General features: G+C 41.3%; 1 protein-coding gene across 11 annotated transcripts in view; it reads right to left on the bottom strand.

Annotated features, from left to right (window-relative positions):
• The window catches only part of arvcfb (ARVCF delta catenin family member b), a 369,553-nt gene that overhangs the window by 99,321 nt on the left and 257,146 nt on the right, over positions 1-13,086 (bottom strand). For all 11 annotated transcript variants that reach the window (XM_086011973.1, XM_086011979.1, XM_086011978.1 and 8 more), the window contains one exon: positions 5,937-6,436. In XM_086011973.1, the coding sequence (XP_085868099.1) occupies positions 5,937-6,436 (500 nt within the window). The remainder of the gene's footprint in view (positions 1-5,936; positions 6,437-13,086) is intronic.

The following is a 13,086-nucleotide window of genomic DNA, read 5'->3' as shown; positions in this document are numbered from 1 at the left end:
GAGTCTATCGAGTTCTGGAAGATGACCAGCAATGCATCTACTATTTCTAGGGCCACTTCCTTAAGTACCCTGGGATGTAGATTATCAGGCCCTGGGGATTTATCGGCCTTCAGTCCCATCAATTTTCCGAACACCATTTCCCTACAAATACTGATTTCTTTCAGTTCCACCCTTTCATCAGACCCCATGTTCCCCGGCATCTCTGGGAGGTTATTTGTGTCCTCCTTTGTGAAGACAGAACCAAAGTATGTATTTAATTGGTCTGCTATTTCTTTGTTCCCCATTATAAATTCCCCCGATTCTGACTGCAAGGGACCTACGCTTGACTTCACCAATCTTTTTCTCTTCACATATCTATAAAACCTTTGAGTCAGTTTTTACGTTCCCTGAAAGCTTACTCTCATATTCTATTTTTCCTTTCTTAATTAATCCCTTTGTCCTCCTTTGTTGAATCCTAAACTGCTCCCAATCCTCAGGATTATTGCTTTTTCTGGCCAATTTATATGCCCTCTCCTTGGACCTTATGCTATCCCTAATTTCCCTGGTTAGCCACGGAATAGAAAAGAAAAGCACCACACAGTGTGCAAGTAGGGTTTGTGCTAATGGAAGCGGTGCTAGGAAATGGTAGGAGGGGGAAGGAATGCAACACTAAACTTCTGAATCCGAAACAGTCTGTAGGGCTGGGATTCTAGCGAATTTCAATCAAAAACACCCACCCAAAGACAATATCCTCCGGTTGTAATCAGCATCTTAAAATGGGGTGGAAATGAATCACAAAAATATGACAATTTATCACAACTAATGGGTCTATTACTGCAACACTTCATCATAAAATCTATGTTTTGACTACTGTATCGAAATTGTGTGCATGAGGAAGGAAACAAGACGTGGATTTTTTTTGTCCTTTAAAAGGACAAATGTATTTTTCCAAAATTAAAAATAAGCTGGATAAACCATATTGCCAAATTGTCTAAAAAAAATGTTCCATCGACAATCATGTATCATCACCCACTAGAAAAGCACTGTAGCAAGAGATGCAAGCACTAGGTCCTGCCAAATAGTAATGTACCAACTCCATTACACAAGCTGGCTGCAGATTAATGCAATATCAAATTCAAACAATAAATCCATTATTAATCCTTGGGTTTTGCAATTCTGTAAAACTGAAGTAATCGCCATCATTTGGAGAGATTAAGCTCAGCGTCAGTCATCTTGCAATACTTCAGTGTTTTTCCTTGAAAGTCTTCATTTGAAAGTCTTCATTTGAAAGTCAAGGAGGCATGGATTTCTTTCATAAATAGAAACAGAAAATGCTGGAGAAACTCAGGTCAGGCAGCATCTGTGAAGAGAGAAAGAGTGTTAATGTTTCAGGTCGATGACATTTCATCTGATGACTGATCATCGACCTGAAACGTTAACTCTGTTTCTCTCTTCACAGATGCTGCCTGACCTGCTGAGTTTCTCCAGCATTTTCTGTTTTTATTTCAGATTTCCAGCATCTGCAGTATTTTCTTTTTGTATTAAGGTTTTCTTTCATACTGGGCAAACTGAAACCAGACTTGCCTGGACATCTCAGTAGCTTGGTTTCGAGTTTGAAACATGGTGATCTGGGTTTGTGCAAGTCAAAGCACCAGGCTGACCAAAATAAAAATTGAAGCAGCACAATGGTATTGTACTGCAGATAAATCCTACACGAGAATATGATGCTTAACTTCACTTGAAGTCAAAATAAAAGATAGATGTTGCTATTAGCTCCTCGAAGCTCCAAGTACCCAGTCACTCATTTTCATTGTGAATTGTGTACGTGAATTTATGTTCAGCTATCTCACTGTAGTAAAGAGGATCAGCCTGGGCAGGATTAAACAAAGACAACCTAAGCTGTTTGAGTGGTCATGGGCAATTGTCAACAACTCGTGTGAAGTGAAACATTTTTCAGAGCAATATTTATGATCAATAGTGATTTTTAACTTTAGATAAATCAGTGTTTTTAAAAAAAATTTAAATCAAGACATTGAAGCTCAATTTAGACTTCACTGGAAATGATAAATTGCAATATACTTCCACAGAATAGGTGGTAGTGGTAATGGTAATACGATGACAACAACAACTACTTGTATTTATATAGCGCATTTAAAAATAGTAAAACATCCCAAGGTGCTGCACAGGAGTATTATAAGACATAAAAATTTGACACCGAGCCACATAAGGAGAAATTAGGGCAGGTGACCAAAAGCTTGGTCAAAGAGGTAGGTTTTAAGGAGCGTCTTAAAGGAGGAAAGAGAGGTAGAGAGGCGGAGAGGTGTAGGCAGGAAATTCCAGAGCTTAGGGCCTAGGCAACAGAAGGCACGGCCATCAAAGGTTGAGCGATTATGATCAGGGATGCTCAAGAGGGAAGAATTGGAGGAGCGCAGATATTTCGGCAGAAGAGGGGAGCGGGGTTGTGGGGCAGAAGATAGGGAGGGGCAAGGCCATGGAGGGATTTGAAAACAAGGATGAGAATTTTGAAATCGAGGCAGGAAATTCAAACAGGGAGCCAATGTAGGTCAGCGAGCACAGGGGTGATGGGTGAACGGGACTTGGTGCGAGTTAGGACATGGGCAGCCAAGTTTTGGATGACCCCAAGTTTACGTAGGGTAGAATGTGGGAGGCCAGCCAGGAGTGTGTTGGAATAGTCAAGTCTAGAGGTAACAAAGGCATGGATGGGGGTTTCAGCAGCGGATGAGCTGAGGCAAGAGCGGAGACGGGCGGTGTTAGAGGTGGAAGTAGGCGGTCTTAGTTATGCTGCGGACATGTGGTCGGAAGCTCATTTCAGGGTCAAATATGACATCAAGGTTGCGAACAGTGTGGTTCAGCCTCAGATAGATGTTAAGTAGAGGAATGGAGTTGTTGGCTAGGGAACGGAGTTTGTGGTGGGGACCGAAAACAAAGGCTTGTGTCTTCTCAATATTGAACTGGATATCGGACAAGCAGTCTGACAATTTAAAGACCGTGGAGGGGTCGAGTGAAGTGGTAGTGAGGTAGAGCTGGGTGTCGTCAGCGTACATGTGGAAACTGACTGTGATTTTGGATGATGTCGCCGAAGGGCAACATGCAGATGAGAAACGGGAGGGGGGATTAAAGATAGATCCTTGGGGGACACCAGAGGTAATGATGCAGGAGCTGGAAGAGAAGCCATTGCAGGTGATTCTCTGGAAATGGTAAGATAGATAAGAATGGAACCAGGCGAGTGCAGTCCCACCCAGCTGGATGACAATGGAGAGGCATTGGAGGAGGATGGAGTGGTCAACCGTGTTGTCAAAGGCTGCAGACAAGTCAAGGAGAACGAGGAGGGATAGTTTACTTTTGTGTCAGTAACAAAGGATGTCATCTGTGACTCTGATGAGCCATTTCGGTGCTGTGGCAAGGGCAGAAACCTAATTGGAGGAATTCAAACATGGAATAGTAGTCAGGTTAAGCTACTGTTCTTGTGGAGAGCGGATGAAGAATGCACTTCTATCGGTGTGCGGTGAGTTATGAACAACATGTCTTCTTGTATAGGCCTCTAGACGGCTTGCAATTTTTCATACATCAAGTGGCTGCCAAGCATTACTCTCTCTGTTTGGCATCTGTGTACCAATAATATGTTGCCTAAATTTGTGGTAGAGGAGCAGAACTCTGTCACAGTAGCAAAGTTTACCTTCTCGCCAGCAGCAGCGAATGTTACGCATCTCTCTTCTGGCCCTGTGCCCAAATCTACTCATTCTAGGCTGATGGTCCAACACGGCACTGAGTGCTTCACTGTTGGAGCTGCTGCTCTTCGGGTGAGATGTTAAACCAGAGCGTCATCTCCCGGTTCAAGGCGACATTAAAATCCCATGCTACTATTTGAAGAGTGCAGAGTTTTTTTTCCCGCCCCCAGTGTCCTGGCCAATATTTCTACCACCATAAACAAATCAACTAGTTACTGGTGCATTTCCCCCCGTGAGATGTCACACTGCAGACAAGAATTTTATTGCATTTATATCACACGACATGACGAGGAGTTATATAAATGCAATCCTTATTACCCTGGACAGCAGAGCAAGGTGCCACTGTCTCAGTACTATGCATACTTGACTTTCGCTTTATCATTCTACCCGGGTATTGAGGTCTCCTGTAATGAGCAGGCTATAACAATGTTCTGCTAAGTCCGAATTGCTTCATTGCAGAGAACTGGAAACTGAACAGCTATTCCGCCTTTCTATACCCCTCCCAATTTCTCATCCCATTCAGAATCTTACTATAAATCCTCAGTATTTTAAGTACCAGTAATTAGCTGCATAAATTAAATTGAGAAATAAGATCCAGCGCAGTTTTAAATAGCCTTATCAGGTCTCTCAAACAATCCAAAGTGCTGCACGTATAATGAGTTACATCGCGCAGTTCCTGTTACGTGGGCAAACATGGCAGCCATTTTACACATCAGGTCCTAAACCAGCAGCGAGATGAATGACTAGTTCATTTGTTTCGGTGGTGTTGGTTGATGGAGGAATATTGGCCATGACCCCAGGAAAAAAGATGGCACTTACAAAACTGCAGCACTCCCTCAGTACTGATGTGAAGAGTCAGCCCAGGTTACGCAGTCGTCCTGGAGTGTGGCTTGAACACAGAGGCGAGAGTCCTACCAACTTAGGCAAGCTGAAACAGCATCTTCAAATTACTGCATTTTCTGTCCTCGTCAAAAAGTCAGATTGACATATGTCTTACTGGGCTATATTTTCTTGTACTCACTAATTTTAGCCCCCAAAAAAATAGAAAATGGGGAACTAAAAATAGCTAACAGAAGATACCTCATGTCACATATTTGCAATTGCATTATAGAAACTCACTTTTTGGTAGTACTGTCTGCATTTATGGACACAAGACTGCACTTCAGTATTGCATGGAATTCAGATGGCCCACCTCATGTCAGCAGTAGGCAACTAAAAGTTAATATTCCTGTTCTGTAGAATTCTACCAACTGACTTGCCATTATTTGGACTTCTACATCAATGCTAAAATCCCAACACCTAAACATAAATTCTATGGTATTTTAAGTATATTACTCATTTTTAATCTTAACTGAGGTGTTGTAAAAAGTTGGACGGTTTATAATCATGTAAATAAAGATTCATACAGGTGTTCGCATGTTCAGGTCAATTGAAAAACACCTCATGCGCTGAACACAGCTGTGCAATATTCATTACACCGTTGCAGGTTTGGGTCGAATGCAAAAAGATTTTCGTCACCAACATAAACAGTACTATCCTTTCTCTTAATTCAACACTGCTATGCAGTTACCATTACAAGAAGGGCAACACAAACAAGTTCCTGATGACAAATCTAAAAACTGAGGAACACATGGGGAAATCTGTTGACGTAACTCATGAAGTATCTGATCCAATACTGCTGTAGAAAGTAGCTTCTAAATCGGAGAAATTAATACAGAATCATAGCGATGTACCAGCAACCAGAGTGTAACAATTTCCTTTAAAGGAAAGCGCCGAAGAATATTTTAAATGCAAAGTATTTATTCCTTTTCACCTCCTCTCCCCCAACTTAATCTAGGTCATCGGTAACCTCTCCCTAGTCAGTCAGGGAAATGGGACTTCAGATCGCAGCCTTGCGAAGACACGGCTTTTCAGATCTGCCAGTTGGCAAAGAGCCACTCAGCAAGCAGATCCGTAGCATTAACAATGAACTGCATCCTTTCCTGCCTTGAACAAGGACTTTTAAAATTTACCACCAGCTGGGTACCGCTAAGCATTTGTTTGGCACTGAATTTCAAGAAACTGACCATTTGGGACTGACACTCAAAGCAACATGGTGCAAGCTGTTGATTCAATAGATCTATCTGGTGACAGACAAGTTCAGTGCATTGAGTGCATTGACTCGTGATATGCAATTTCTGAAAATGAAAATTTTCCCACTGTACTTGCCTGTAATTAGCTCTCTAACTTCCATGTCATTGGTCTTCCTCAGCAATCGAACCAAGGCAGGAATTCCATCACAATTCTTGATTGCCACTTTGCTGTCATGATCTTTACCATACGAGATATTTCTCAGAGCACCACAGGCCCGACGATGGACATCTGGTTTCAGGTGATCCAGAAGTCCTACCAAAATAGGTATGCCCTTCAACTGCCGTACTTCCTTTTTTATTTTGTCATTCTCGTAGCACAGATGCTGCAGGTAGGCAGCGGCGTTTGATTTAACTGGGTCAAGGTGGTGGCTGAGCATTGCAATAACCTCTGGAAGATCAGGGTCCCGCCACCGAGGGTCTTTCCGGATGCTGTCTATTGACGGTGAGCGTCTCCCGAGCCGGTCTAGGCTGGCCATGCTCCCCCTTTCTGGTTGAGCCAGTGGCGCATTGTACACTCCTGTAAGATATGGCATCCGATCTTCAATGATCTCTGCTTCAATAGGATCTTCATAACCTCTGAAATAGAAACAGAATTATGGAGTCAGATCACAAGAACAGCCATTTTACCTCCCCTATGCAAACACAGTCATTAACTTTCATTCTGTAGTTTGATTTGCCAATAGTTAACAAATGAAGCCGTTACTCAAGGGAACAAACAAGACATTAAATGGGTAAAGCAACAAGGGAGACTGCAAAAGCTGGAATCTGGAATAAAACAGGTCAGTCAGCACTGGTAAAGCAATAGAATGGGTTCTTGACTGTTCTGGTGAAGGATACACACACACAAACACCACAAGCTGGCTTTTCTCTTCACAGATACTGGTGTTTTCACTTTTTCTTTTAACTTCAGGACTTAAAAGGGGTACATGGAACGCTTAAAATCCTGAATCAGAAAATCCCATTTACAAAATTACATTAGCAAGCATGGTCCTAAGATTGTAATCAGTTATTAGTAGATCTACTAAAATATGGATTAAAAAAATTGACTTTACAGTTCAAGACAGTTTGTGATTAACTGAGTGAGGGATGGAGAAAGAACTTCTTCACTTGTGCACCGATATCAACAGAGCAGGAGGTCAGGTATTGGATGGGCTGAATGCAGAGTTAATCTCCCTCTACTCTTTCTCAACAATGAATCTCAACCCAAACTGAGAATAACTCCTTACCACATGAATTTTAAGTCGAGTCACTTTTAGTCTGGACTGCACTCGAGTCCGGCTCCCAAAGGCCCAAAAATGGGAAAGACCTCACCTCACTGCGCAACATTGCTCCACCAGGCTCCAGTTGTCTGCACCCACCATACAGGCTTCTTCACATTGCAACTCCTAACAAACTGAGGCTATCGCTTTTATGCTATATTCTATGAATTGAACACTTAAACTGGAGGTGTTTAGAATTGATGTTTAAGTGAAAGAGTTAATTCCTGAATGACGACCTTTTTCTGGATTAGTTCTGATGACATAAATGAAAGCAGCATTTAGTAGATATTTTTATCTCTGCCGAGAGGGAGTAAATGAAATTGCAAGTCCTCTCCTCTTTGCGGAGGGCCTACCTCAAACGATTTTCAGTGTCTCCAGACTTGAGTCCATAGCAGGAAATCATTCATAATGCAGCATTGATTTGGCAACTACATACATGCCACAAAGATGCCTGATGCGGAAAGAGACAGGTGTAGTCTCGGGTACTTAAGGTAACTGAAGTTGTACTACATTCAGTTTAACTTTTCTTGACATGTGGCCTGTGCTTTAACTGGCTTGGAAATGCTTGGTTCTACCATCATGTGATAGTACTGGAATTAAGTCCTTCTTTCAGAAGCACTGACATGCATGTATATGCATATAATAAATCTTCCTCAAACAAATTTTTAAAAATTAAGACATTTTAAAAATCGTACAAGATGGCTGAACGTACCTTCATTTTTACTTCCCACTCAATTATCCCATCCAAAATACAATATTTATATCAAGCCAATACATATCTCGGTAATTTTAGACAAAAAAATAACTGCACTTGGGCCTATATTAAATTGGAAAAATGTAACATTCTTGCCAAATGCATATTTAGCAACTTGTACAGTATCAAATTAAATTTCCAAGGGCACATGTTGTTGTGCAACTAATAATCATAAGAGCAAAAACAGGTCAAGAGCGCGCACACACACACAAACTGCTGACACAATAACAAGTTGAACAAAGATTTTGAATTGCCAAAAATGTAATTAATTTGTAACATGAATCTACTTGGCCAACATTCTGATCGAAAGTCAGGGTTACTGGAAAACTCCCAAGGGCTGGAATTTCCTCAGAGTTGTGCCCTTCCCACTGTCTTAACTTCACCCGAAGTGCAGCGGTGGAACAGGAGCGAATCAGAGGACATTCCGGGTTCAAGTTGTCAAATTCAGCTCCAATGACGGGGGAAAAAATAGCTTCCTTCTCCTTCCTGGACTTGCACGCCTGCCCCTGCCCCAGCCCCCCTCATACACAACTGAATAGTTTTCCCTCACTTTTGTTAGAATGTTAGTTCTGCTGTTATAATCAAGAATATATTTTTTTAAACACCGGCTTGTGCTTTTCACATTTGTACTGTAATTAATAGTTAGAAATAACTAGCACAGATTTCACTCTCATCAAACCTCAGAATTGTTTGAGAAATTAACAGACATTGTAGGTGCAGGAAATACAGTGGATGTCGTGTACATAGGCTTTAGGAAAGCCCTGTGGCATTATGGAAGATTACTGGAGAGGAGCAAGGAGTATGGAATTAAGGGGACTGAATTATTTCGAAGGGAGAAAATAGAGTAGGAGTAAAGGGCAGATATTCCAGAGTGGTTGCAAGTGGGTAGTGGCGTCACACAGGGGCCACTTCTGTACACTGCATGTCAATGATTTGGATATAGGCAGAGAGGAATTGGTGTCAAAATTGGCAGATGATGCAGTTAAATCTTTGCAAGACCAAAGGAAGCTGCCAAAGGATATTGATAAAATGGGAAAATGAGATATAAAGTGGCAGATGGAATTCAATCTCAAAGTGTGAAGCGATACATTTAGGAAAACAAAAATTATACTCTGAATGGAAGCAGTATCAGTACTGTGGAAGCAGAGGGATTGGGGTACAGATTCATGTGGTACTAAAGGCAGAAAAACAGGTTGAGAAGGCTGTAATCAAAAAGCTCTTTGAAGTCTAGGTTTTATCATGAAGTATAGAATGTAAAAGCCAAGAGGTAATGATGAGCTTATTATAATACCTTAAGACTTCAGTTCGAATACGGAGTCAGTTTGGGCTCCACATGACAAAAAGGATATCGCGGCTTCAGAGAGGGGATAATGCAGATTTACTATGATGATGATGCTTGGTACAGTGCCCACCACTTGCTAGCACATTGATGCGAACATGATTTTTCCACTATCCACATTGGACAGTTTGGATAAATCTATTTTCTGTTTACATCCCTGTACAGTACTACAGATGAATAATTTCCTCACTTTTGTTTCTTATGCCTGTTAATAAAATTAAGATAAGTCTTCCACAGTATTCACGGCATTGAGTAAAATGAGATATTGGGGCAGGGGGGTACCAAAAGATTGGTCAAAAAGATACGATTTTTATTCATTTCCCACATTAGTCTGAGGTTATCATACTGTACATGGAGGATTACAACTTAAATTCCAAGTTCTGAGTTTCTCTGTACTTTAAGGATCTCGATGATCCGAGGACAGCTGTGGAATTAAATGCAACGACATTTTGCACTTTTTTTTAATTTATTTTTTTAAACCCTACCTGTTCAACAGTCAAGATATTGTTTCGGGGGGGGGGGGGGGGGGGGAGAAAGAAAGATGGTGGAGGGGGGGGGGGCAGTGCTGAATTACATCCTTTAATTGGTGGAGGTTCATTCACAATACAGGATATTATTGGAACTACTGAAAGCCCGCTGAGCTTTGGAACTGTGCACAGGAACATTCCGAGATTAACCTTGTAACAATACAAACCGATTCATGCTAACAGAAGCAAAATACTGCGGATGCTGGAAATCTGAAGTGGAAACAGAAAATGCTGGAAACACTCAGGCCAAGCAGCATCTGTGGTGCTACATCAGATGCTGCTTGAACTACTGAGTTTTACCAGCATTTCCTGTTTTTATTTCAGATTCTCTCCATCTACAGATGCTGCCCGACAAACTGACTCATGGCTGTCGCCTGGCATGAGCTAGATAATTTAGTGTCAATAAAACAAAAGTTACTCCATCGTGTGTCAAAAGCTAAATGTTAAGAAAAGATTGGCACCAGTAGTTGGAAGCCTCCAAACAGGTATTTAGACAAGAATAGTTCAAGTCAATAATGGGGGAAAAAAATGACTAAAATAAATTACAATATCTGGGAATGTGTTCAATACTACAGCATTCATCGAATTCGGATGACTTTTATCAACCACGAGCTTTGCTCCAGATTTTAGACCCATCTGGATCTGCCAACAGCTACCGATTCTCAACGTAGCCAACAAGTAAACGTGTTTTGCTGCAGCAGAAAAGAAGTATTGGTGAGTGAAAAATTGGCAGCCTACTTCAGCATTAGTGCACGGAAAAGGGCCAACACCCAGCTTGTGAAACAGAGATCTGCAAATACAAGCAGCCTGTCGTAAAATTAAAAATGCTATACCTCAAAATTTGCAGTTAAAAAAAATTACACAATATTCCTTAAATTGCAGCTAGTGAATCAAATTTGTTAGATGAAAAACTATGTTGTAATGAAGAATTTAGATATGTCATGGCTTTGTGTTAGATCTTCCTGTTTTTAAAGCATCAGACTATCATAACATCCCTTCTGTGATTGATCCACCCAAACAAGACATCCTGAAATACATGTTTAATAGCACTTCAGAAAACTTGTCACAGGAGATTAGCTAGCAGCAATATTGCCTTTGAAATAATTCGGAGCTTTTTTAATGCGTGTCTCTACAAAGTGCTAAAGAACGATTCAAAAGTAACTCAGAAGTTACTCATGAAAGCAGGTGATCCAAGGAAACATGTATTGTTTTCAGATTTGGTGAATATTTTAAGTTCTATCTTCAGCACTATCCTACACACTACCTGTGGCAGAGCAAGTGGCTGAGGTGGTGTGCTCCAACACTTGAGGGAAATTAAAAAAATAACTTGCATTTATATAGTGCCTTTCCTAACCTCAGCACATCCCAAAGCACTTTTTAAGTGTCATTATTGTAACTTGGGGAAAGGTGGCAGCCAATTGGCACACAGCAAGGTCCCACAAAACAGCAATGACCGATAATCTGTTCTTTTTAATAAAAAATGTTAGCTGAGGGACTCCCTTGTTCTTCTTCAATCGAGCCATGGAATCTTCTACATCCACCTGAGAAAGCATACAGTAGGTCTCTGTTTAACGTTTCATCCAAAAGACAGCATCTCAGGAATTGCAGCAGTCCCTCAGGATTGCACTGAAGTGCCGGCCTAGATTGTATGTTCAAGTTCTGGAGTGGGGCTTCAATCCACAGCTCCCCGATTCAGAAGTGGGAGCGCTACGACTGAGCCCACTCTGACACCAATTACCAATCAGCAAAGAGCGAGTGCAGACATTCCCTGGCCTCTGCTCTGTCTCCACACAATAGAGATTGTTATCTCATGGGAAAAACCAAAGAGTGTATGCTCTTATCGAATATATATTAAAAGTGATGAGTGATTCAAGGTTCTAATGGTATCGCAGCTGTAGGTGGCACTGTAAGGATAACGTTACCTGACCAACTGATTATAATGGTGTGGCAGAGCCACCAAAGGACTCAGAGCGGTTGTACATAATTCCTTTAACAGCAATGTAGTTACTGCCTGTATCTGTACCTTTAATTACACTGTTTAACTGTACTATGGCTAGTTACCTTTACAGCGCGGTTTCAACGTGATGACATCATGCCGTTAGTCACGTGATCCCCAATGGCGGGAAGAACGTGATGGCGTCATGACGTCAGCTTTCAGACCAGAGGAGTAGTCCTCGTGGAGCCTTCAGAGAGCAGACCTGTATTCGATGTATTCCAGCAGTTTCCAGTTTAAACCTGTTTTGTTCCATTAAAGTTCGTTATTTTGATTGCCTGAGTCGAACTCAGTCTTTTCGTTAGGAACCTCCAATGGCATCAAACACAATGAAATGCAACCAGCTCCAATCAAAAGGGTAAACCTCCCCCCCCCCCCCCGCACCACCCAAAGTTTTTGATCCAACATCTCTTTACCCCCGTTCCCGCCAACTCCACTCCCTTGCTGGCTGAAGTTGCCCCTCACAAGCAACCCCTACCCCCGCTTCACTTCCCTTTTACAATCACACTCCTGATGCTTTTCACATCCACAGCACCCTTCCGCTCCCACTAGCTGGCAGTTCCATGCCTCAAATCGACCTAACCCTGATTATCTGAACTCCCCTTCCTTCGTACTCCCTTCCCATTTCTTTTCTCCCCCACCCCCACTGGGTTATCCTTCTCCATCTCACCCCGCTCATTTGGTCCTTCCTCCTCCCCCATATTATTTCCTTTACCCCACAACCACTAGCATTGTTTGACTTAAAAAACTCAAATTGGTCTCACCAATCCACGTGCAATCCCACAGGAGATTAATTGATATTTGGATTAAATTACTTCAGATGCACAAACATACATGTGGGCAGTTCAGTGAAGTGCCATATTTCAAATGAATTTATGTTACCCTTCAGATACTTTAATAATTATCCATTTTAAAGATTCTTTTTAATTGCTAGCAAATTAAGTTAGAGATTATTTTGAGGCACAGCAACAAATCTTCCAACTTTAGGGGAGGGGGGGGGGTGAAGGGGGAAAGAGAGAAGAGGAAAGAGCTAATTGTTCAATTTGCAGCCTTTCTTCTATCCATCAAGTTAATTCTAAGTTCCTGCCAAAACCTTATTTTCAGAATACAAATACAGACTACTCTTAATCCAAAATCCATTAATTTAAATTATTGGCTAATTCAAACTATTAAGAAATCAAAGTGGCAATTTTGAACTTAATTAAACTGCTTATTTCAAATTTTTGCACAATTCAAAGGTTTTTTTTTTTTTTTTTTAAATTCAGGAGTAGAAAAAATGATTGCTGAAACACGATTCCTGATGCCTGAACTCCCACACCACTGATGTAAAAAATAAAAAGCAAAAAATTGCACC

Source organism: Somniosus microcephalus, chromosome 19, assembly GCF_052327205.1.
Source record: "Somniosus microcephalus isolate GS21.2 chromosome 19, FLI_Smic_1.0, whole genome shotgun sequence".
NCBI classification, from domain to species: Eukaryota; Metazoa; Chordata; class Chondrichthyes; order Squaliformes; family Somniosidae; genus Somniosus; species Somniosus microcephalus.
This window is presented reverse-complemented; position numbering and strand designations above follow the sequence as displayed.